Source organism: Magnolia sinica, chromosome 12, assembly GCF_029962835.1.
Source record: "Magnolia sinica isolate HGM2019 chromosome 12, MsV1, whole genome shotgun sequence".
Lineage (NCBI taxonomy): Eukaryota > Viridiplantae > Streptophyta > Magnoliopsida > Magnoliales > Magnoliaceae > Magnolia > Magnolia sinica.
Genome location: NC_080584.1, coordinates 1,823,116 through 1,849,316, shown reverse-complemented (window position 1 = coordinate 1,849,316; position 26,201 = coordinate 1,823,116). Strand labels below are relative to the sequence as shown.

General features: G+C 40.6%; 2 protein-coding genes across 4 annotated transcripts in view; one reads left to right on the top strand and one right to left on the bottom strand.

Annotated features, from left to right (window-relative positions):
* LOC131220761 (30-kDa cleavage and polyadenylation specificity factor 30) overlaps positions 1-9,666 on the top strand; it is a 32,099-nt gene extending 22,433 nt beyond the window's left edge. The window contains exons 6-7 of the mRNA XM_058215590.1: positions 2,859-2,945; positions 8,217-9,666. Coding sequence (XP_058071573.1) covers positions 2,859-2,945; positions 8,217-9,191 — 1,062 coding nt within the window. The 3' untranslated portion in view covers positions 9,192-9,666. The remainder of the gene's footprint in view (positions 1-2,858; positions 2,946-8,216) is intronic.
* A 1,941-nt stretch (positions 9,667-11,607) lies between these two features.
* Positions 11,608-26,201, bottom strand: part of LOC131220759 (DNA damage-binding protein 1) — a 38,544-nt gene continuing 23,950 nt past the window's right edge. Inside the window, exons 12-20 of one of the 3 annotated variants that reach the window (XM_058215588.1) lie at positions 25,742-25,942; positions 25,417-25,632; positions 23,661-23,771; positions 17,150-17,425; positions 16,350-16,624; positions 14,775-15,126; positions 13,160-13,444; positions 11,742-12,337; positions 11,608-11,641 (exon numbers count right to left, since the gene is read on the bottom strand). In XM_058215588.1, the coding sequence (XP_058071571.1) occupies positions 11,756-12,337; positions 13,160-13,444; positions 14,775-15,126; positions 16,350-16,624; positions 17,150-17,425; positions 23,661-23,771; positions 25,417-25,632; positions 25,742-25,942 (2,298 nt within the window). In that variant the 3' untranslated portion in view covers positions 11,608-11,641; positions 11,742-11,755. Of the gene's footprint in view, positions 11,642-11,665; positions 12,338-13,159; positions 13,445-14,774; positions 15,127-16,349; positions 16,625-17,149; positions 17,426-23,660; positions 23,772-25,416; positions 25,633-25,741; positions 25,943-26,201 lie in introns of those variants that run through there. The other 2 variants (XM_058215587.1, XM_058215589.1) reach the window with 2 other exon arrangements.

Here is a 26,201-nt window from a genome sequence, read left to right as displayed (position 1 = left end):
CTGTGGATCAACATGGTATGCTCTGATTTTCTATGCATAGCTGGGCCCCATGGTTTTCTTATCTGGACCATTGGTGAATTTGGACCCATCATGGATGTACCATGAATGAATTATCTCCGGGATAGAACAATCATTTCCTCTCAATCTTGGAAACCGGAGAGAGGCTAGATTACACTACATCAATGTTGTCAAAATTGTTATCATATCGCAAAGTGTAGTAGGGCTGTAGGGGTTGAATTGTATTGAATCGCAAATTGTATCGTAAATCATAAGATTTTTTGTGATTTTCTTAAAAATATGAAAAATATAAATAAATCAGAAAAAAAAAAAAAAAAAACTTCAACACTATCTTGACATGGTTTTACTTAAAAAGTGAACGGTTCTTATCTTTCACTTTTTTGGTCTTTCAAGAAATTTTCCGTAAAAAACATACGAGGATCCTTTAATAATTTATGTTCTTGTTACCTTTCTTGAATGTAGAATCACATTGGAAAAGCAACATTTGCTTCCATAGACCAACGAAAAAAATATTTTGATTTCTAACCATCATTCCACAATACATATAAGTCAACATGATTGTAACCATCCATCAAAACATTCCAGATAAGTCATACATCAATTTAGTGTTTCGACCAGTTGACATCGAAGAGAATATATATCATTTAATCTCTTATAAAGAACAAAATAAAATAATTTACCTTTTCCAAACAGTTATTGTTTTTTTAAATGTTTTTGTTAAATGATTCTTAAAGCCCTCACCAATTTAAAAACATAAAATGAAAGCCAAATGAAGCTTAAAATAAAAGAGAGCAAGCATAATTTGAATCATTAGGATTCATATACAAAGGGATTCAAAGGTGGGATTTTAATCGTTTTGCTTAAGATTCGACTCAAATCGTAAATCGTAGGATTTTGACAACACTACACTGCAACTTTATTAGGGGAAAAGAGCCCGAAATTACTTCAGGCAGCAGACTCTTTTGAAACACCTGCCGTAGGTAATGATGATGCGTTAATCACAGTTTACAAGGATTCTGCACGTATCAAACAGGCCCTAAGGTTCAGTTGAGGGTGGAATTGGTAAACCTTTATAATGAAGTCCTTATAAAATTCATATTTTCCACATTCCTAAGATATTTGGACCCTGTAAGAAGACCATGGTGCACCCATCTTAGCGATCTATCATATCTATTTAGAAGAGTGTCAATAGGGGCATTCTTTGTTGTACTGTGATGGTTCCCTTATTTTCTGTTCACTGCATTTCTTTAATAAATTGCCATTTATTAAAAGAGGAGAAACCATTTCCTTGTTCAATCGAAGATTGAAGAAAGGATTTCCACCTAGCAATGCAGAAGGATTAAAGTACTGAATGGTGCTGGACTTTACCTAATAGGCTTAAAGAAAATGTGTTACCATTTTGCTTCAAAAGAAATTTAAAGATGAAGAACATGAGGCTTTTAGCGACCTGTTGAGCAACTAGGAATTGCATATTTGGAGGATCATGGCATCTGCAAATGGTCCATGGTTGGCTTATTCTCATCCAAGTCCTTTTTTATATGAATAACTCAGATTTTATTAAGAAGTAAAAAAGCTCCATAGAGCACAACAACCAAGAAAATATATACAGCCGTCTCAAACAGAAGAGAAACTGCACTGCACAAAGCAGCAAAAGCACCCACAGGAAAATTGCTAATCACCCCTGCGATCCTCTATGAGAAATACATGGCTGATAGCTGCTCTCAGCATGAGAGATAAGGAAACAACATTGCCGATGTTGAAGACCTCAGCCCTTTGATAAAACTGAACCTTGAAGTCTCCTCAATGTTTCCAGCCTTCTTCTTGAACCCCTTGACCTCATTCATGTGGACTGCTGTGAAATGCAAAACCTCACGCTGGATCACTTAAAAAACTGGGGCTTTGGTTTTCCTAGTATATGCATCATGTGTGAAGTGGAGGAAGATTTTGTTTATCTTTTCCTTCAATGCTCCATGCATCCTTGTTTTGGGCAAGTTCTTCAATCCTTTCGCCATAGTTTGGTCTTTAAGAGAGAAGCTCATTGCTGTCTCAGGCAGCTGGGGTAGCATTCCTTTCAAGTAGAGGGGAAAAATTCTGTGGAGTTTGCTGCTCTTTGGTTTTTGTTGGGAGATTAGGAGAGAGAGAAGCAGGCACATTTTTTAATAGGTTTCTCTTCCAGACTCCAAATTGCTCGACGGGATGAAGAGGAACATTATCATATGGGCTCACAGGCTCAGCTCTCTGTCTTTCAAGGGAATCTCCACTTCTGACCGATGTAGGGACTGGCAAGCATTGCTGATGAATGTGCTGTAGATAATCAAGCCTTCTGTTGGATGGGCTCCTCCCCTCATTGGTGTCCGGAAGCTTAATTTTGATGTTGCCTCCATTGGTAGGCTTCTGCCGTCGGGTTTTGGTTGGCTTCTTACAGATGATGGGGGGCATTGTCATTTTTGCTTTTTTTAGTTAGAGAACCCTCCAGTGAAGTGGGAGAAAGCCGCAGATTTGATGCCTTGGGACTTGTGTTTTATTTTTAATAACAACAGATCTCTTTCCTTGTTGCTAAACATTTCGTATACCCACGTGGGGCTGAGGGGCAAATTCTGTAGTTGATGACCATGCCAAAGAGGCATTTGCTACCAGTTATCTCTTTGTATCAGGAATTACCCTCCCTCAGTTTAATTTTTTTAATAAAATTTGGTTAAAAAAGAAAAAGAAGAAAAGAAAATAGGTGGTCTGGTTTCATCTAAAACGTTTTAAGTCCTTCCTAACAGTATTTGGCCTATTTTATCAAATGACAGATCTTATAACATCTAATCTAATTGCTGTTGTTTGTATGATTGCAGATAAGCCGAGACTGCCAAGAGTTGGAGCCTTCTATTGGTGAGCAGTTGGCTTCGTTGCTCTATCTTGAACCAGATAGTGAACTCATGGTATGTTGGTTATTTGTTATATGCACATATGGTGTTTTCTTTTATAGTTGTTTGTATGCCTTTTGTTTTGTAGCAACATTATGAATGCTTTTGAATCTATGGCAGCCTATATAGACCTGAGGAATCAGGGGGTCCTCATTGTCAATGCACAATTTTTTAGACCCACAAGATTCCCTACATGTGGAGCCCATGGTTTGGTGGTCCAAACCATTGATCTCATGGGCTAAACTATGTTTGAGGTTGATTTATTGGAAGATCACTCAATATTTGGCATTTTTCCCGCTTGAATGTAGATCAATGCTGTCCCTTTTCACTTAACCGGCAAGATTTTGAAGGCTCCTGTGCATGAGGAATTACAGGAGCCTCTGCTGCACTAGAATCCTTCGCCAATTGCCCTGAATATGCCTTGACAACATCCACATTGTTATTGGGAATCAAACCTCAGATGCTGCCTGCTGGCCCTGGATTCCAATATGAGCATTTGTTGAGATTCAACCTTAGTTGCAGGATCCTTCCAAGTAGGGGTCGCTCCTGCTTTGAATCCCCGCTTCAGAATATCACGCCCACTCCGACTTCCTAGTTATTTATGCTTGTTGGCATTTTGAAAGAGACGCTTCCCTGCTTCTGCAACCACAAATTTGTGGCCACTTCGCTTCACGCTTAGTGCAATAATAGATTCAACTTGAGGATCCAACAAACCAGAGGTTTCCATCCTTCAACAGTTCCATTGATCCAACCACCAGAGTCCACAACTACCTTCCTACTTCCAATATTCACCTCAATGAATTTCAGCTTCTCCTAAATACTAGCCCAAGAATCTTCTTGCCTTTTTGGAGTGAGTTGGCACAAGTTGAAGGCTCTAAAAGGGCATAATTTTTTGAATCAAAGCTCGGTGGGCCATTTTTCAGAAATTCGTCAAAAATAGGTATTTATACTTTTTTAATATATTTTGCTGTTTTAATCATGTCATATGATGTGTTAATCATAGTAGAACATGTTAATGTGCATTTTACAGATTTGGGGTGCCATTTAATAATTTTTTAATATTTTTTCTATTTACGCATGAATTTTGGCCCCTTTTTCTAAATTGGCACAAGTTGAAGGCTCTAAAAGGGCATGGGATCCAAAATAATGTGGATCGAGTAAGAAAAGACCTAATGACCTATGGTCTAATTGAATGTATGGCCCTTGATAGAGTGGAACAGCGAAACAAGATTCATGTAGTTGACCCCAATTAATTGGCATAAGGCTTAGAAGATGGTGGTGGTGGTGGTGGTTGTTTAAACGTGGAAGCCTGAAGACTGATATACAATTGGAGTTTATGAGGAAACAAAACAGTATGGAATGGAATTCACTTGATTAGGAGGAGAAAACATACCAATTTGATGGTCTAATTCCTTAGATGCCTCAAAACTCCTCAATAACACATATTTGGAATGCTTAGAATATTCCGGATTTAATCCATATTTTTCATATTTTTTGGCAAAAAAATTTTTGCGTATCGGTTTTGGAGGTCACCGTTACGCCAACCGATACCGATACGGGACACCTTGCCTTCAACAGTTCCATTGATCCAACCACCAGAGTCCACAACTACCTTCCTACTTCCAATATTCACCTCAATGAATTTCAGCTTCTCCTAAATACTAGCCCAAGAATCTTCTTGCCTTTTTGGAGTGAGTTGGCACAAGTTGAAGGCTCTAAAAGGGCATGGGATCCAAAATAATGTGGATCGAGTAAGAAAAGACCTAATGACCTATGGTCTAATTGAATGTATGGCCCTTGATAGAGTGGAACAGCGGAACAAGATTCATGTAGTTGACCCCAATTAATTGGCATAAGGCTTAGAAGATGGTGGTGGTGGTGGTGGTTGTTTAGGAAACAAAACAGTATGGAATGGAATTCACTTGATTAGGAGGAGAAAACATACCAATTTGATGGTCTAATTCCTTAGATGCCTCAAAACTCCTCAATAACACCAATTGCAGAAGAATATAAACTTTATAAAGAAATAAATTGAAATAGACAAATTATGTGGAGTCTCAATGTCTCATCGCACCTCTCCCCTAGGGTTTCTAGTAGGCATGCAATTTGGATTCGGGCAACCTGAACCCAACTGACCCAACACGAGTCAGGTTGGGTTGGGTTGCCGAAGTCCTTGGTTGGGTTGTGGTTGGAATACACCAAACTGATTTGAATTCGGGTTGAGCAAATTCAGGTCGGGTTGGGAATAATCGCATGTGTTTAGATTGACTACGGTTGGGTTTGGGTTGGGCACCTTGGATTGGAATTTAGGTCAGGTTGGATCCCCTTGAGACTAGGTTGGGTGCAACCCGACCCAACTTGCCCTAGTTGCACACAACAGCCCACCCCCCCCCCCCACCACCAGTTTCTAGAAGAATGCCACTCCTAGAAGTTGCATCCTTTCAACCAAAAATTTCATAGTATTTTATATGGCATTCTATACATATGGCGACGTATATATAGCCATGTACAAGATCCTAACTAGAGCAAAAGAAACCAAAGCCTTGAAGCCCATTGGTCCAATATAACTTTCTCTATTTCTATTCAAACTAATCCTAGAATAACATGTAATAGAAAGGAAATGAACGAAGACTTCAACTAAGGAGCATTCAAACTTCTAAAGCTACTCCAAATGACTATGAAAGGACTACTTATATGACCACATGGGCTTATTGAGCTGTATGACTTGTACAAGGCATTCTTGTACCTATACAGTTTGTTTGCAATGCGAAAACACCAACCACTTGTGGGCGTCAATCTGGGCTACAATTTGGTTTCTGGTCAACCTGATCCCGATTGACCCAAACCGAGTTTGGGCTTGGTTGGGTTGTGTTGTCAAGGTCCATGGGTTGGTTTTGGGTTGCAAAATGCCAAATCGATTTGAAATCAGGTTGGAGTTGGGGTTGAGCAAATTCAGTTCAGGTTGTGAATAATCAGATGTATGTGGGCAGGTTTTGGTTGGGTCAACTTTAGAGGAATTTGGGTTGGGCACCCCGGGTTAGAATTCGGATTAGATTAGGTCTTCTTGGGGTCAGGTCGGGCTTGGGTTGACCCTCAACCCAACCCAACCCACCTGATTTGCACCCCCAGGGTTGATGGTCTTTTTCTTTGGAAAAAAAATAATCGATAATGCAATTTATTAAAAGCCACAAAGGCGGCCAAAAAAACAAACAAACAAAAAACAAAGAGAAGAAAATTACAGAGGCGCACCCCCTGGGGGTCCATTCCCTGATAAACAAATTAACCCGTAAATAACCCCCCTGCTTGAACTGCTATTATTAGAAAAACAGTGGCTCTCTCTTTGACTTAGCTGCATTTGGATGCAATGTTGAATGAATTGCAGTAGTTATTCAAATACAGTGCAAGAAACCAAACTGTTATCTTCTTCCCTATAACATTTGAATTGAGATCTGGACTTTGATTTTCAACTTTTGAGTTGAACTTAAAACGAATCAAAACCATAACGTTATGTACCTTCTAATTATGATACTATGAAACATCACTAACTCTTGTCATTTCCTCCGGATTAGCTGAACGTTTGTTTTGCAGTTCGCTTGTGCCTTTAAATGCAGCCTATGAATTTTGATACGTTTTGTATCTATGGGGCGTGTTCCAGTGGTTACTGGTATGGTGGTACCCAGCATATATGGGGCTGACATGATGTATTCACACCATCCTTCCCGTCTATCTGATGTGTGTCACCTTTGTAAACCCCTAGGACCCAACAGTGTTTTAAATAGCGAATAGCGTTTAATGCTGCGTTCACTCCTCTTAAGCATGAGAGGTAAGCTACATAGCGCGTATTGTAAGCCATGTGCTACTTCTAGATTTTTAATTAATGTTGCATTTGGTTGCACCAAATATCATGAAATTTCATGATATTTGCATCAAATTAGACTGATTAATAATGAAATCCCATGATATCTGGTGCAACCAAACACAACCTAAAATAATAGGAAAAATGGTGCAAAGATTAACTCTAAAACTGTTGAAAAGATTTAAGTAATTTTTATTGAAAAATAGAAAAATGTAACAAATCATTGAAAACATTAATTGGTATTTGCTATAGGAAAAATAACTTCATAGCATAAGCTATGTAGTGTGTAGTGGGTAGCATATGTAAATTAGCATGTAGCCTACCACATAGCATGTAGCATAGGCTATATAGCATGTAGTGTATGTAAATTAGCATGTAGTGTAGGCTACATGTGACTTAAGCTATTTTCATGAGCTATGTTGCATTAAGGCTAAGTTACGTTATGTGGCATAAGCTACATGCTATATAATGTAAGCTATTTAAAACACTGGGACCCAAAACTCTGTTCGATACAAAACTCAGGTGGCCCACAGAAAAGGGAACAAGCTGGGAGGGAAGCCTACCCTTGAATTTCACAGGCCCGCCCAAACCACTGAACAACCTGAAGTTTGGCCTGACCACCCTTGAATTTCACAGGCCCAACCAAGTAGCAGAACAGCCTGAAGTTTGGCCCGACCCGTCTCTTGGACTGGATGAAGGTCTGAATGACCCTGATGTTATATACACAACATAGTGGGCCTCGCGCTAATCAATGGTGGCTCTGTCAATATTTTCCCTCCTGTGCCTATATGAGTTTTGTATCAGGCTGATTGTAGGGCTCTGGGGTTTTTTTTTTTTTTTTTTTTTTAAGGTGATGCATCTTATGGACGGTTTGGATTTCATGCAAAAATCCCTGGCCCCACATCTAAACCGGTACTACTGGAGCGCCTCCTTCATCTATTAGGCCATTACTTCAGATCATGTTGAATTGCTTTCCCATGTTAGTTTGCCATAAGCTGTTACCATTTTTACTAGAAAGGGTGACTATGACAATCATTTCTTCTAGACGAGAGAAATTATAGAGCTATCTCTGTCAGAAAATTGTACAAGATTCCATACATGGTCTGGGGGGCCCCCACTATGGATGAGGGGTGCTTAGAACATCTTTCTAGATTTGAAGCTTCCTACCCTTCAATCTGTAGCTTGCAAATAGAAGTTAATGAGAAGATACAGTGATGGTTCACATTCAGCTGTTCAGCTGAAATGAGTTCACACGTCAATGGATTGGGATCTTCTAATGTGGGACATTTTTTAATCTCCCCCCATTCTGCAGTGGGGCCCATCGGCTAATGATTTGGATGAAAGTGCAAGACCCTATACTTCCTCTCATTTGAATCTTTATGAAAGAAGAAAAGAAAAGAAGAAGAATTGAAAGTAATGCTTTGGTTCAGGCCATCTGGGAAGCAGCAGAATCAAAACGGGAAGAGGAGAAGGCAAAAGGAGTTAATCCAGATGATGGGGCCGAGAATCCTGATATTGTCCCCTTTGAGGACAACGAAGAAGAGGAGGAAGAGGAAAGCGAGGAAGAGGAAGAGAGCATCAGCCAGCCTCTTGGCCCTGCCCAAGGCAGGGGTAGGGGAAGGGCAATGTGGCCCCCGCACATGATGATGGCACGCGGAGCCAGGCCCATGCCCGGAGTCAGGGGCTTCCCACCTGTCATGATGGGCCCCGATGGATTCAGTTACGGAGGTGTCACTCCCGATGGATTCGCCATGCCGGATCCTTTTGGTGTGGCTCCCCGTGCTTTTGGCCCTTACGGCCACATGGCTCCAAGGTTTCCTGGTGACTTCTCCGGCTTGAATCAGGGTTCTGCCATGGGCTTCAATCCCATGGATGGAACAGGCCCCACGGCAGGGATGGTATTTCATGGACGGCCTTCCCAGCCCGGAGCTGTTTTTCCAGCTGGTGGGCTTGGGATGATGATGGGTCCAGGTCGGGGCCCATTCATGGGTGGGATGGGGATGCCAGGTGCAGCTCAAGCACGGCCCATTCGGCCACCGATCGGCATGCCTCCGTTCCGTCCACCTCCACCCCCACCCCCACAACCTACCAACCGGATGGTGAAGAGAGATCAGAGGATCTCCGGGAATGACAGGAACGAGAGATACACACCGGAGCAGGGCAAGGGTCAGGAGGCTCCTGGCCCTAGCAGCGGACCAGATGATGGAGTGAAGTATCCACCTCAGGCCCCAAAGGCCCACCATGAGGACTTGTTTGGTGCAGGCAACAGCTACAGAAATGACGAGAGTGAGAGTGAGGACGAGGCGCCGAGACGGTCAAGACACGGAGAAGGCAAGAAGAAGCGGCGTGAATCGGAGGGAGAAGCCATGTCCGATCAGTGGGATGCACCATCAAACGAGAATTAGAATCCGGCAACGCTACTGATGCTAGCACACCATTTTCTACCCTTTGGCTTTCGTTTTCATCCTTGGATCCATAGACCCTGAATCGGGTAGTTTATATCATGGTTAAAAGGCTTGGTGACTCTTGTTGATTCATTCAGCCCTGAATCGAAGTCGGGACTCGCCTGAGTTGGGGGTCGCTTGTGCTATCGAACCGGATTGGTTGCACTACCGAATCCGAGTTGTCTCAGCCTGAGTCGTATCCCCAAGTCTTAAAACCATGTTTTATATCCTCCATTTCTGAATTATTATTTTTTCGTTTTTTTGGTTCTGTAATTGGGAAATTTTAGAAGTTGAAAACAGTAATGTTGTGGTGATATCTTATTTGGGTATTTGATGTATTGTTAGGAATCTATGTTTCTCAGCTGTTAAATTAGCAGAGGTGTATATTACATGGGAATTGGAAAAAAGAGAATCATGAATATGGTATTTTGGGAAATCGACATTTCCTCTTTTATTTTATTTCCATTGACTTTAGGTGTAGAGGGATTGCAGGATCCTAAGTGGGCCCCACCGAATTCTGTAGAAGTAGGGCCCATTTTCTATCATCTAAATTGAGCTGCACGTTTAGTGGGGCTGCCTGGATCACCTCCCAGGTGTATAAGATGTGTGCGCAATTGTTTCTCATCTCTCTACCGTACCCATCGCAGGTTCATGTGTCCATCTGAGCCGTCCAACCAGTAAGCCTCATCTATGGATGGTCTATGTTGGGAAAAATCATATTCATCCGGCAATCGTAGCCATCTACTTATCTTAACTTCCCACCGTTAATGTTGAAGAATTTACTGTTTTTCCTTGTGTTCGTATGGCTAGGATCAAATTTATGTATGGGTTATCTTGAATAAATTGCCATCATAGTGGGGCCCACTAGATGAACAGTCCTGATTGACACGTACTGCTACATGTACTGTGGCAAGATGACTGCCATATTTTAACTTCTCCCCATTAGAAAATTACGTTCAGCATATGATATGCCTGGCTGGGGCCACCAGCCAATGGCTGGTGGTCGGTGCTCTGTGGGCCCCACCATGATGAATGTGTTTCATCCATGCTGTCCATCTATTTTTTTAGATCATTTTATAGTATGAGACCAAAACCGAGGTATATACTCAAGTGGACCACATTACAGGAAACAGTGTTGAATGAACTTCAACCATTAAAAACTTTTTAGGGGCCGTAAAAGTTTTGGATCAAGCTTATCTTTGTTTTTTTCCCTTCATCTGGGTCTGTATGACCTAATCAACAGATTGGATGTCAAATAAACAGTACAGTGGTCCTTAGAAGGATTTTAATGGTGGATATCCAATCACTATTATTTTCCTGTGGTGACCACCTGAGAGTTATATTCCTATCATTTTTGGTATAAATCCCTAAAATGATCTGTAAAAATGGACGAACGGAATGGATGAATCACATACATCATGGTGGGGCCCACAGAGCACCAGCCACGGCCAACTCAGAACTGGGCCAGGCTTGGATTTTTATTAACACATTAAGCCCCACCTTCGTATATGGCCCTTGAGCCCTGACCTATAAATCATGCCAATAGGCTAATTCAGTGGGCCATACCTCTATGAGAACATTGACCATTCTTCTGCATCTACGTGTGGCCCACCTGATTAGTGGACCTGGCCTAAATTTTGGTGGACGTGGACCGACCCTGGCGCATGTCTTATATACATGCCATCCATCTGTTTCCTTAGCTTTTTTTAGGTTATGAGCCCAAAAATGCAGTAGATCCAAACCGTAGGTAAACCAAAACATCCACCATTAAAAACTTATTGGGGCCCACAAAATGCACTTTTAAACTGTAGTGCTATGAGAGCACTGAATCATTTCCCTGATTTCTTTATTGCAAGAATTCAAAAAGAAGTTAAGAGGGAAAGATCCTTCTTATTATAAATTAAAAGCAGAAAAACCATCATGGATGGCCCACTGCAAACAAAAATTGCAACAAGCAGTACAATCGTAACCTTTCAATTGGATTTCTTATGATTAGATTCAAAACACTGGCCTTGTATGATAACTACATAATCAAAGGCCCTGACTTGAAAACGCAAGACCTATCAACTGTAAAGCCCACCAAGTGAACATTCCAATCGATGGCGAAACCGGCCTGCTTTCTACCACATACAAATTCTGAGGCAACACACGGATCAACAGTAAATATAGATATCTAAACGTTACAGATAGCATCCCAGTTTCCTCATTCGTATCTGCCCAAAACACCATCATCTGTTTTCTGCACGTATTATCTAAAGGCCACGTACAGTTTGATCGGGTTTTCAATTTGTGGAGGTGGATCCGTGGTCTTGATCCAACCCGTTGACGTAATGGCCCCCCTAGCAGATCCCAACGCACCAAAAGACCTCCCAAGGGAAAGATTAGTTATCAATGGGCCCCACCGGCACAAACTGAGAACACAAGAAAAACTATGCACATTGCTAGGTGGACCATTCTATGACAAACAAATATAAAAGAGAATAAGGGGAACAAAAGCCTGAAATCAATCACCTCCAGCAACGACTTCAGTGCAATCTCGTCAGCTCCTCCACTCTCTTGCACAGCTCCTCCACCGACACGCCCATCACCTTTGAGATCTCTTCCATCCGGCTCCGGCTGAGATCAAGGAATGACTCGATCAGATCCCCGTCCAAGAAATTCTTTGCATCCACTGTTTTCTTCTCGTTGTTGAAAGACCGCCACTGCTCATGGCTCAGCCCACCCACACCCTTGATGACCTTCACCAGGTTCGACTGTAGCTTCTCCAGGAAGACGTACTGCTCGTGGGGCAATGAGGCAATGACACCGATCACACCGTTCACAGTGCCAAAGATGACAGTGGGGATCTGGCCTACATCGGAGTCGGGGAGGCGCATGACAAGGGAGCCATGGCAGAAGCGGTTGACAAACTCACCGAGGTGGTACTCGCCCACTACCTCAAGGCGGCCGCGCTCCTCATCAGTGGCGCCATCACTGTTCTTGCGGACAGTGAAGAGGTTGAAGTTGTTCTCTGCGCCAAGGTAGATATCATCGTCGAGGATCTCAACGGCCGACATCCAGTTGGCGTTGTAGTCACGGGCACGCTCCTCGATGGCACCCTCTTCATGCTGAAAACAGAGGCCATACATCCAGCTTTCTTAGCACAGGTATGAAAGTGTTACTGCTGCAAAGTTGGCATGCCAATAAAAACTAAGTAATACATGCACATGTGGACCAGGCCATGGACATTGAGCCACGAGCCAATTGGAACACATGCGTCAATAACCAGGTCCTGAAATCATGCCAACTTTATCATTAACCATCCACTCCTTTTGTCCAGTCAAACTGATCAGTGGATTGGCAAGGATTTTGGGCCAGGGCATCTAGATGATGGAGCCCACCTGATAAGCATCTCAATAAGCACGTGAGCGCATACATGTGCATCCCACCAGAAGAAAAACAGGATCTTTTTTTTAAAAAATGAAGTGGATGCACCCCCAACACTCATTTTAGAAGGGTCTTGAGCAAGCATCACATCCAGGGTATCCATTCATCACCATATCAGCAACTATTCCAGCCTGCTAACCTCCTCAACTTTCCAGAAAACTCACGTGGTGGTGGTGATGATAACAACAGCAACGTAGTAGCGGTAAATGGTGGTGACAGTGGTGATGATGATGGTTTTTTCTTCTCTTTGCTTTCTCTATTCTCTTTGTTATTTATTTATTTATTTGGATTGATGATGGCAATGATGATATCAGCTTCCTAATTTATTACCTTTCAACAGAAGCCAACTAGCAAAAACATAATATGGACAGGAGTGCTGCTGCTGCTGCAACTCATGATGGACTTCAAAATACAAGTGGGTATGGATATGCCTTAGATGGGATTGATAGGTGAAACAGGTGAGACAAGCCAATGGTGGTGGTATAGATATGCGCCATACATACCTTGTATATCAATAACGAGATGGACTTCATCAGATCACCGACAACAATGAAATCGCCACGGGTTTGAACATACAGGGCGAGAATATGCCCGTGGTGTCCAGATTCAGATTGCAACTCACGTGAACCGTCTTCCCGAAGCATCCACTTGTACAACTGAATCTTCTGATTGATTGCAGCCAGCAATTTCCCATTGAAGGCGTTGAGAGAGTACACAGCCCCTTTTGTTTCCTTTTCAGCAATCAGCTGTAGCTTCCCATCTTCAACTACAAAAACCAATATTCGGCCCTGCATTTGTCAAAGCAAAGACACGATCATCAACAGGAAAAAAGAAAAGAAGCTGTGGTGGTAGTTCAGAGTATCTGCCCTTTGACAATCAAGTGCTGTAAAGAAACTACAATTGAATTTGTGATAACACCACTAACATTTATCAAGGAGCTTACATGATTCAAACAGCGTTCTAGTTACTAGAACTAGATGAGCGAAGTAGAAGCAATCTGTCCTAAAGAAAATCGAAAAGAGAACTTTCATTCAATCAGTAATTGATTGTATATGTCCATACTTGCAACCCTCTTGCCTTTATAGAGGCAATAAATCTACTCTAGATTATTCTAGCAAGAACTCCGAAATACGCATGCTTAATTCTCTTGCTCCACATACCACTTGCCTATCTATTCTCGCAACTCGCTTTAAACGAGTGCATTTAAACGAGGAAACAAAAATAAAGAATTCAAATCCAATTGTAGTTCTTATATATGGGCTGAATGGACCTATGTACACCACCATATGGACTGTACTTCTGTATGGTAAACAGCACCATAGAGAGTGACTGTAGTGATGAGCCCATAATCATCTCGTTTGATTGGGCAAGCAGACCCCACAGTCCAACCAGCAGTCCTATAGAGCTACAGATTGGATTGTGGGCTCCACAGTCCAAACAGACCCCCTATAGAAAGAAATTTCTAATGCATGTGCTTAAGTAGGGTCCGCCTTGGCCCCCTTGTTGATACACATGAGTAGCCTGGATGCATCACCAGGTAAGAGAGGAAGATTGATGCCTGGTGGTAGGTTAATCACTTCCCAATCTACAATCTAAAAACCAACCTCAGAGTGCAGGGAGAAAAGCTAAGATGATGATGTGTCCCAATTCCTTATGAACAAAAAATATTAATTTCAAGATGAGTATGGATCCTGATGCATCAGGATGTTAAGAGCTCTTGATGTCTTTATGCACCAGTCCGTAGGTCTGTACAAGTGGGGCCCATGTTTGACGGTTCAGACTATTGATCTGATGGCCCCCACCATGAATGGGCATGCCCAAAAAATGATGCACATTGAATGTCTAAACTTTAGATCAGTGACCCACAAGTAGACATCCAGGACAAAATAAATCCACAACTGTCCAAAAGAAAAGTCAAGGGATCACTAGGATCTTGCAATCTGGAAGATATTAGGAATATCCCGCATCCACACTGTGGCCCACAAGATCATCAGTCAGGAATATGCAGATTGGACAATTGGGACAGTTCACCTCCTGATGCTTCAGGAATATAATTTCTCATTGTTCTAATGAATCCCACTAATAAGGAATAAAATATACCAAGAAATGCAATCTTACCTTGCTGGGTTCGTTCTCCTCAGGCAATACATATGCTGTTCCCACGCAGTAATACACATTGGTATCATCTGTGAATGAACAGCTAAGGATAGAACAGCCATACTCGTAGGTATCAAGTGGATACGTCGATATGAACTCAAAGGTTTGATCATCCAACAAGCGCACAAAATGCATTTCAGAGTCATCCGTAGTGGACTGGCAGTACTTCAAACTGCAAATGGCGAATGTCCGTGACTGTTCCTGATGGCAAATACGACGTGCATGCTCTCCAAGTGGGATCGAGCGGATGTGAAGCTTTTGGATGTCATCAATAGTACCAATAGTAAGTTCTCCTTCCTTAGCAATTGCAAGGCTGATGATGAATCAATGCACAAAGTTAAAATAGAAGGCAGCACTAGCAGAATCTATGGATATGGGGAACTCCTAACATACATTAACAGTCAAGTACCAATTCAATAAATAGGTGACAAGAATACTAAGGGGTCATTTTGCTCTTGGAATCCAACCCCTGGGAAATGGATTCCATTGGTAAGGAGCTGAATTGTGTTTGGGTCCCAGGAACGTGTGGGAAATGTTCCTATGGGAATCCAATTCCCAAAATTTGCCCATTTTATGATTCCCATCTTTAAGACAGGTTGCAAAATTTTTAGAAAATGCATCCCATCCAGCAGTTGTATTTTTGAAAAGGATAAAATGTTCCTAAAAACTCTTTCCGAGGATCTAAACGCAAAAAGTGGATTCATGAGAATAGCTTTCCCAGTAACCAAACATCATAGACAGAATCTCCTTCACTGGGAATCTGTTTTCGCGAAACAGAATAGCAACCCCTTTTACAGCAGGGAGCCAAACAACCCTTAATAGAGTGCAAACAAGAAACTAGAGTCTTGTACAGAATATCTACACCTGGATAAAGACTTCCGTCTGCTACTAAATTGCATTACCAAGTGACATAAATGATTTTTAATCCCTCAAATAAGAAAGTAATAGTTTGACATATCACAAGAAGAAAAGGAATTCCTTTCCTTCTTTTTCATTCTTTCTTTTTTTTTTTTAAAAATAAAATAAAATTCAGATGGGTAATTTAGGTAAAAACAAAGGATTTTACAAGGCGCTTTGTCATTAGTCTGTTGTTTTAGTGCCTTATTTGTGTTCGTTTTCCAGCTAGCTTGGAACTAGCATTTTTCTATCTCTATACATACTTTCTTTGGTTACTGTGTTAGTCAATTTTTATTTTTTTTCAAGGGATGAGTTTTGTGTAAGTCAATTAATGATTATCTGAATTAAACCTATCTTGTAGGATTTTCTGTAAGAAATCCTTAATAGAGAGATTCTTCTAATGCATCACTTTTTCCACCATTTGCCACAAATCATCGATAAATTTCTGATACTAATCTGTCAACATTCCTAACTTCAAACATATACCGTGGCACCCTGCACTATTTTTAACCGGTCAAATAAATGTATGGTATATCACATAAATTTTACAGAGGATTGGCATGTTCTGCAAGAATACTTAATGAGAAAGGTCAAAGTTCATGGATAATGCTTCTGAGCATGCATGAGAGGAGAAGGCACCTGTCAGGGAAAGCAGCAGAGTTGAAAGGACACATATGGCTGACTTCTTTTAGATTCACATTGCTGTAGAGTAATTTCTTATTGCTACTGTAGATAACAGTTGGCCTATCCGAGGCAGCAAACACATGGGTGGTGTTCTTGGAAGAGAAAGTACGGAGTGTTATAGGCTGAGTCCCAAGTGAGACCTTCTTCCTATCAGACAACTCACCAGTGTTCATGTTTAATAGGAAATTGAACAGGTGCCCATCTCCAAGGGCGCATAACAAGTAAGATACCTGTTAAACAACCCAAGAGATTAATGGATAGATATGTGCAAACTACTCATCCAACAAGCAAAAAGATGTATTGTATGATGCAAAGCCTGTGAGGTTGTACATTATATATGTGTTTTCAGTTTTTTGTACAAGTGCATGGTTAAGTGATCCAAACCGATGCTATGACCAACATCACTGATGGTGGCACATGCGCAAAAAAAACCCAGATCTGAAGATCCAAGCCGTTGAATTTGGCCTTTTCTTGGTTGAACATTGACAATTGCTGTATTTAGTTTCTTTACCAAATATTAGTTGGCCACCAATTGAAGGCTTAGGATTTTTAATATCTGGAAGATTTTTGCAGCATGCCATCTGCAGTGGGAACAATGATATTAACGGGTTAGATCATTGAACCATGGGCCCACCTACACAAGCTGAAAACCTTAGACAGCTGCACAAACTTCCAGCCCGAGCATTGCATATCTGAGAGAGATTCAACTGCAGCATTGGAAATAAGAAGCAAAGTTACAGTAATCATTAGCATACCCCTTCAAACGCACATAGAAGAACAGAGCGAGGGATGATCTCTCCGCCCAGATGCTCCTTTGTGATCAGTTCCAGACCAGGAAGGGAGAAAATCCTAACGCTTATGTCAGTCCACATTCCAACTGCTGCGAGACTACTGTAATTAGGATTCTCACCTATAGGGTTAATGTCAAGGCATGATATCTCATATTCCAGTTGTGTATGTTTTACTTCAGTCAATACCCCATCTCCTATTTCCAGATAAACTAGGTGGCCTCCCCCAGTGGCTAACAAAACCTGATCCAAGATAAGATGTCAACATAAAACCATCTTCTTTTGATTTCATGAGAAACTATCGTGGTAAGTAACATAAATAAAATTGACGAATTACAGCAGGTGGAGTTGCAAAACAGATAAATCCAGAAAATAAGATTTAAAAAAATATATATATAAAAATAAAAATTGAAGCGACTATATGAATGTCTGAAAATAATCTCAGATTGTAAGGTCACAAAAGAAGGAGATTGCATCAAATTTATTTAAAAAATGGGCATGTAGATACGACTAAAATCTATCAGCCCTTTTTTCGAATAGTAATGACCTATACAGAGCAAGATACTCTGGAACTCATTAAGATAAAAGGACAAAAAATTACATTCGGAACAAACCAGTCTTGTATGTTACACGCAGTTCCATTTCATTCCCCATCAATCCATGCCCGGTTGTAAAGTCACTGACATTGGCATTCAATTTGAGTAAATTGCTCAATTCAGGCTTGGTGATTTTTGTCAAATGGGATTCAAGTTGAACCATGAATCATTATTTAGGAGATTAAAATCAAATAGCAGGATTTGAATACTGGAAAAGCAAGCTACTTAGCGGTTAATTATCCTTTAAGTTGAACAAGCGAAATCGTATGCCTCCTTTGAGAAAGACATGAGAGCTGAAATAATCAGGCAGGCCAGAAAAACTTAATAAAAAAAATATCAACAAGCTGGCAATCTTATCATAAAAGCAACAGCACAGCAGGACTAAATCAATTGCAAAAACATAATTCTTTTTTACCATTGTCTTATGTTTATGAAAAGTAGAGACAATGCATCAAGAAGAGCATTAGGAGCTATAGCTGAAAGCCAGAGGAGATACGTGTGAGATAGAGGCTACTTTTAGAGGTTGTTGAATGAAGATGTGGGCACGGAAAAAGCATGCAGAGGGGCATACCCAGGGATTGCAAGCACATATATTGTCGTGGAGTTCAGGTAGCAAAGGTAAAGGCAGCTTCAACAGAGATGTGGTAGGGGAAGACTGAGGACAAAAGATGTGGTAGGGGAAGACTGAGGACAAAAGATATACCTATAGAAGTGAAGAAGATACTGGCAAAATCAGAATAGTTTAACTAGTATTTTCAATGAAATTTTCTAGGTATAAGAAATGCTAAATGAGAGGAGAAGCATCAAAATACCTACAAGGAAACAAAAGGAGATTAACAAAGTTGCCTGAACTATCGGGGGTTCAAACTATGGAAAAGCATAGAGATAAGAGGAAGAAACTAGACATAGTTTTTATAAATATGGAGAAAGGTAACAATAGGATATCTGGGGAGTTTATGGGGTGGGTGATAAGGAAAGCAATCTGAGAGGATGTATTGGCATCACTAAAGACACTAGGGTGTGGGACATGCGTCCATCGTATTCAAAAGTGGTTACGTGACAGACGTGAAAAATGGCCTGTAATGACCTTCACAAGGCAGTATCGGCACCACTGTTGCCATTATTAAAAACCGCACATGCAACACATGTAAAGTGCAAAGGAATAGAGAGAAGAAAAGATTCAAGGGTAGAGGGAAAAAAAAAAAAAGAAGTCAAAAGGAAAGGTGGGGGCTATACACAAGTGCATGCCACACGCACCCACAAAGAGAGAGAGAGAGAGAGAGAGAGAGAGAGAGAGAGAGAGGAACGAAGGACGACCTGCCTTGCTATTTCCCTTGTTGTGGCCCATTTGAGTCCTGGGTCCACCCAATTTTTGAGCTGACATCCTAACATAAGCCAACACAACAAATATACGGAGTGGACATGACACAGTGATCAGAGTGGGCCCCACAAAGCCTTTGTAGCAGTCTCCCTTGGTGCAGGCTACACACATTAAAAGAGGTGAAAGGACACGGGTGCAATCTGTGCCATCCCTAATGCAGCAAAATCTCTAAAGTCCCTGCCAAACAGCTACACTTTTATGACAAACTTACTACTCACTCTTTAACCAATGTTGTGAAGACTAATTGCAACGGCAAAAAATGACCAAAGCTAATGGTGTTATATATAGTAAAGATGTATGAGAATGCCATTAGAAAAGTGAGAACGGCTTGTGGTGAGAATGGTGAGTTTTGGATGCAGTTCGATCCAAATTGTTTTTTTTTTTAAAAACCAGATTGATTGCATCATGATTTTAGCGGTGAGTTTTAAGTATATAGGCCCCCAAATTCCAACACCTGGAAGAAGGATATTCAGGGATTAAAAACTAAATTGGGTGAGAAAATCCCAACTCAGTACCTAGGATCAGTGTTCGAAATATCAGTATCGCACAATGTATCGCACCCTTGGGATACAGATACGTATCGGTTATCGCACGAGATATATCGTTTGTATCGCATAGTTTATCGCACTTTTTGGAAAACATGGGGAAACATTAGCAAAATGGTTGAATTTTTTTATGAAACTTTGGAGATTATTTAAAAAGACCTTAATGCACACTTTTAAATCATAAAATATCAAAAAAAAAAAGTGAACATAATAAATTTCCTTTGTACAAGGTACCAAGTTATGCGTTATCTTATTAAACTAAGGTAAATATATTTAAATATGATGCATCCCATTTATAAATCCAAAGCTGCTAATTTTAGGGGTTTATACCAAAATTGAAGTAAATCCAAAGCTCAAGTGGACCATTACACAAGAAACAGTGTGGAATAATGATTTCCACCATTGAAACCTTCCTAGGGTCCAAAGTAATTTTTATTTGTCATCCAACCTGTTCATAAGATGACAAAGACATGGATGAAGAGAAACGACAAACATCAGCTTGATCCAAAACTTCTTTGGCCTCCAAAAAATTTTCAATGGTAGAGGTTCAATCAAAATGTTTCCTGTGGTGTGGTCCAGTTGAGATTTTAATTTGCTTCATTTTTGGTATCTAGCCATAAAATTATCTTTTAACATGGATTAGCGGAGTGGATAAAATAAAAAAGTAACAGTGGACCCCACACAGTTTACTCAGTACGCTAGGGGTACTGAGTTACTCGGTACGCAATCCGCTTCCGTAGTACACGTTGTACAAACAGTTCAAAGCAGATCAGAGTTACATGGCCCCACCAATAATGTATTTATTATATCCACACCGTTCATCCATTTGGAGAGATCATTTTAGATCATGAATCCAAAAATGAGTGACATCCAACCCTCAATTGGACCACACCACAAATAGCAGTGAGGACAATGATTCTCACCGTTATAACATTCGTAGGGTCCACCATAACGTTTGTTTTCCATCCAATCTGTTCATGAGGTCACAAAGCCCTTGATGAATAGGAAAAACAAATATCATACGATCCAAAACTTTTGCGACCCCAAAAGGGTTTCAATGGTGGACGTTCAATATCCCGCTGCTTTTTTACAGTGTGGTCCACTTGATCTTTGGATCTGTCTTATTTTTCGGATAAAGCCTTACGAGGAGCTCGCCAAATGGACGAACGGTTTGGATATAATATATACCTCATGATGGGACCCACATAACTTGGTGACGTCAACACGTCGGTGACGTGCGATGCACCACCCGTCCGCTTCTTCTGCATAAGGGCTCGGGGCCCTTTTTTTTCGAAGCAGAGAGGGTTCCGGACGCCGGAACCCTAAAATCTCTCCCAAATCCCGACTATTTCAACGATTTCGGCGGATTTCGCGGCCAAATCTCTCCAAATCAGAGGCTTCGATTCAAATGGCCCATCAAACACAGCTTCCGATCAGGCGATCTTCTTTACAGGTACCGAAATCTACCATTAAAAGTTTTTCTTTTTTCTTTTCTTTTCTTTTTTCATTTTTTTCGGATAATGATGCTCTCCCAGGTGCGATATCGACGATAATATCGGCCGATATCAGAAGTTTTGGATTTTCGGTATCTTCCGGGGGTTGTCGGAGGAGTTTCGTCTCGCTAGGGCCCGATACCGATAATATCGGCCGATAGTATCGATATTTCGAACACTGCCTATGATCAATATCCAACAACTAATGAACAACTCATAGCAATTTTGACACAATTTCCAATACATAAAATAATTTCCTGCAATCAATAAGCACTCTAGATCAGACCAGATTCAAGAGAATATTCTAAGGAGAGAAGATCAAACTGTGTTTTAAACCCACCAAACACCAAACTGTTTCACATGTTTTCTGAACCAGCCCTGGGACTCAGCTGCATGAAGGTCTCATCGGATTTCTGCATAATAGCATGCAGATCGGCTAGACTCAACTCTACCTTGATATTGTAATCAATTTGGCTGACGAACCTTCCTTTCCTTAGAGCTGCCCCTAACCTAGCAACAGCTGGCTAACCAAGTGAAATGAGTCAATTTGGAAGGTTAATGGGCCGATCTTATATATACATGTGTGTGTGAGCAATGAAACTTTGTTTAAAACGAAAAATGACCAAGAGGTGGTTTTATTACCTTGCCTCTATAGTTGCAAGGTTTGGGGATTTAGAAGGATATTTGCAATAGAATTAGATCTCCGTGGATGAAGTGGAGATGTGTCCTAGTATGTTATGTTATCACCTCATGCCTTTGAAGCTTTAAAGGAATTTTTTTAATAAGGTAGCTAGTCAACTGGCTATACTAAATGGGTTGAGCATTGGCAGATAGAAAGCGGCATGAGAGATTGAAGATGGCAAAGATGAGGATGTTGGAATGGATTTGGAATGACTAGGAAGGATAGAAATTAGAATAAAGAAAGAGGTTATAGGATGCAATCTATGAATAGTACCAAGATGTGATAAAACAATAAAGAGGAGATTCAGATAGCACAGTCACGTGCAACAACTTACATGGCTCTGGTAAGGAGAACAATGATTAGTATTAGAAGGCCGGAAAAGAGAATGGTAGGAAGACCTAAAAGAAATTGGATAGAGGTGGTGACAGGGATGTGAAACCTTATTCGCTCATTGAGGATAGGGCCGTGTATAGGATTTTCTGGTGAAACAAGATGCTTAAATCATGCACTCAATTTAATGAAGAATATCCCCTCCAAGAACCCCAAAAGATCTGCACAAGTCCATCTGCAAAGACTTTGGAAGACCACACCCACTTGAATCACTAGCCATTTGGCCTTCAAAAGACCACAATCAAAAATTCGATCGCTAGCCATTTGGCCTTCAGAAGACCACAATAAAAAAATCGATCACTAGCCATTTGGCCTTCAGAAGACCACAAAAAAAAAAAAAAAATCGTTGTGCCTTGAATCTCCTATTATTGTGTTCATGTTACACCACCCAACAGCCTGCAAGAAGGGCAAGACACCATATGGATCTTTTTTCCTCTTTGACCACAGTGCCATGCACTATAGAATTTCCCATGGAACATCACCCACTCAACACTGAACAAGCTTAAGATGCTCCACCATATCTCCCAGGTGAAGGTACAGTGCATGAACAAAAAAAATGATCCACACTTTCTGCATCCCAAGTCATAAAATGCATCCATTCAGAATTATCATTTGAATATTCCTTAAAATGATCAATCATGAGCATTTTTTCCTTACCAACAGCCCACCCAAAAGCCAAGACACATGGCAGGCCCATATACTTCCAAACATGATGAATGGGATTAGGAGATCTAGAGGAAGGAAGAAGAGAAGTAATCGAATAAAAAGACTTTTACAGGAAAGCAACCAGAACTATCAGAGGCCCATCTGTCCCTCTCTACGAAGGCCATATATTGGCCACTCAAGATATCCATCAAGCTGAGAAAATCATCAGATAAATGTTCATGAAAATGAGGCTCCCAAGCCACTTGGTCTCCCACCTAAGGCCACACTAAGAGATGAGAACTCCTTCCTCCATGGTCAACCTAAAAGGCTAAATGAAAGTAATGTTGAGGGTCCTACCCTACACTTAGAAGCAGATCCGAGAAACATACCCCGGAATAAAAAGATATCGCCCTTTTGAAAAGGTTTATCACCTTGAACATTGCCCTCCAAAACCCAAAAGCCATTTACTAGGACGGTTGCAAAGTGAGCCATCCCTCAGTATCTACCCACGTTTATAAGCTATCCCTCCTTCCAGATACCATCCCAAACCACCACAGCCAATTACCCAAAAGAGTAGCACTCATACATTCAAGGGCTCTAATGCCGAACATTAACAGTTGTGTTCAATGATATGTAAAAAATGGCACTAACTAACAAAGGTGAGATGAGCAGGCAATAAAATCATTTGATAACATAAGGGAGCACATCAATATTAATTTGATTAGTAATCTGAATTTGAAAAGAACCTGACTGGCATTTGCTGTAGCTACATTAACAGAGAATCCTGAAGGCGACTTCCATTCATGCCGCAGCTCTCGAGATGTAGAACTGACCAGACGCACAGAATTGGCAGTAACCTGTCATGCAGATGATTAGGCTTGAATGTGTAGAATTTCCTCAAAAACAAATAGACAAAATACAAAACAACAACAAGAATTATAAAAAAAAAAAAAGAAAAAGAAAAAAAAAGAGGGGGTGTGGGGGGGGATAAAAGGCTAATGAGGTCCTCAAAACTGCATGGCTATGATGACACGAACTTTCACAGCTCACCCTTCTGGAAACAAAGGCTTCACCCAACAGAGAAAGAAAACTAAAGATGTCGGCAAGCATAATCAGTTAATCACATTTGAGCTCATCCACCCCATGGCATAAAAGCTTGAGAGCATTTCAAGAAAAAGTAAAATGGACTGGTTGACTAAATCAATCCAAATCAAATATTAAACCTCGTTAATTTAGTGAACAGACTGCTTGAATCTGCCAATCAACCATTACAAACAAGTTTACCATGTGATTTCATTTCAATGCCAACCAAATAGATGGCCAAGTCAATTCCAGTCAGATGGAAAAGTTGATTCAGTGCTTCTCTCATGTTTTTTTCACCACCTCACAAATGTGAACCATCTCACAGAACCTGTTAAATTGGGTGAACCGATTGAAATCAAGCATTCCAACAGGCTAACCCAGTCAGTTCGTTTCAGTTATACGGTTAATTTTTCCCATGAACAGGTTTCAACCAATTATAAGTTATAACCAGATATTTTGATTCGCCCATTCAACAATAAAAATTTCCCCAACTGAGCAGGAGTTAGTTTCAGTTACCAGGATTCCTTTAAATATTTTATTTTCTTTTGAACAAAATAGGTACAGCCGATTCAAATCTCAAGCCAAATTATCCATCAACAAGAACTTGTGAGCGATCTTATTCAAAAACAATAAAATAGACACTTAGGGCATGCAATGTTTTAATCCCCGACAGGATCCTGACCCGTTCTGTTGGCAGTTCAGGCCAAATGGTCCTACTAACAGTCCAAACTGGTCAAACATGATGTCTATCTAGAGTACAGAAGTATAAAAATGACAGGTGTTATACAATAAACACCTGTAGCAAGTGGACCCTGATGCAATACATCTATTTATCAATATATAAAAATGGAGTGGTCAGTCAAACCAGAAGAAACACCTGAATCAATCGGTTGGACAAGTCAACCAGATGGTTTGAACTTTGCCTAAAATGGGTTTATCAATGACCCAAACCATTCTTGTGGCAGGTTCCAGCCCATCCATCCTGTCTGGTCCTGGTTTAAAACATTAAGGACGTGAAACTAAATTTCAAATATATCACAAACAAAGCCAGTTATCTAATTGATCGATGGAACTTTTGAGAAACACTGGGTACACACAAATAAGATATATTTGCATGAATGTGGGACAAATACAATTCCATAATGCCATAAAGGTCCAGCAGAACAAACAATGCCAACATGGAACACATAAATAATACAGAATTACATACATATTCACATGTATATCCATCTGCATCCATTTGTACTGGGAGACAGTTTGTCAACAAGTTCCTAGTAAGTAGAAGTCAGTTTGAAGGGTATAAACTAACCAATTATTAAGAACATTTATCTAACAACTTCAGTTAACTTAGTTTTATTAAAAACATTCATCCAAAACTTAGGGGTAAAAGCCATATTAGTTAATGGTAGGAAACTTCACCTGTACAAGTTGATTGTGGATCGCATCTTGGCAGAACAAAGTTTGTGCCTGGGAGTAAAAACCTTCTATCTCAGTTTCTTCTAACTCATCCTCAGAATTCATCGCCAGAATGCGTGTCTCACTGATGAAGCTTACGACCAAGAAAGTATCATACGGATCATCAGTAGAAGACCGCAAAGACCACATCCCTTTGATGCCTTGAAGTTCTACAGATGCCTATATGTTAACAAATATACATTATATGAGACATTCTTCATTTTAAATAAAGAACACTAAGGGCATTTCAGGAAAATAAAGAGGCAAAAAATAAAAAGTAGAGGCTAACCTGTTCGTTGATCCCTATGCCATTTCGAACAATGCGAAGAGAACCATCTTTATACGCTCCTGAGCAAGTCACAACTTGACCCTGACCTTGCCTCTCAAGGTCAACCACACAGAAGTCCACAATAGGCCCAAGGTTGACGTACCTCTCAAGAACTTCTACGTATGAGCCTTTGGGATCAGGTTGGAGATTTAGCTTGATGAGCTGCATTGGCAAAATCATTTAATACAGAATTTCGGAAAGTGAGATGGAAGAAGGAAAAACATCAGTGACAGCAATGTTGGAACCCAAACTCTAGCAAGGATAAGATTATGACAAACATTATAGTTGTTTAAAACAACATATGCAATTAGCAATATTTCTAACCAGCCACAACAATTGCCAGTCCAAGATGTGGAGACATCAACCTAATCAACACCAAGGATTTGGGATCAGCTTTACGGATCATATTTCATCAATCATA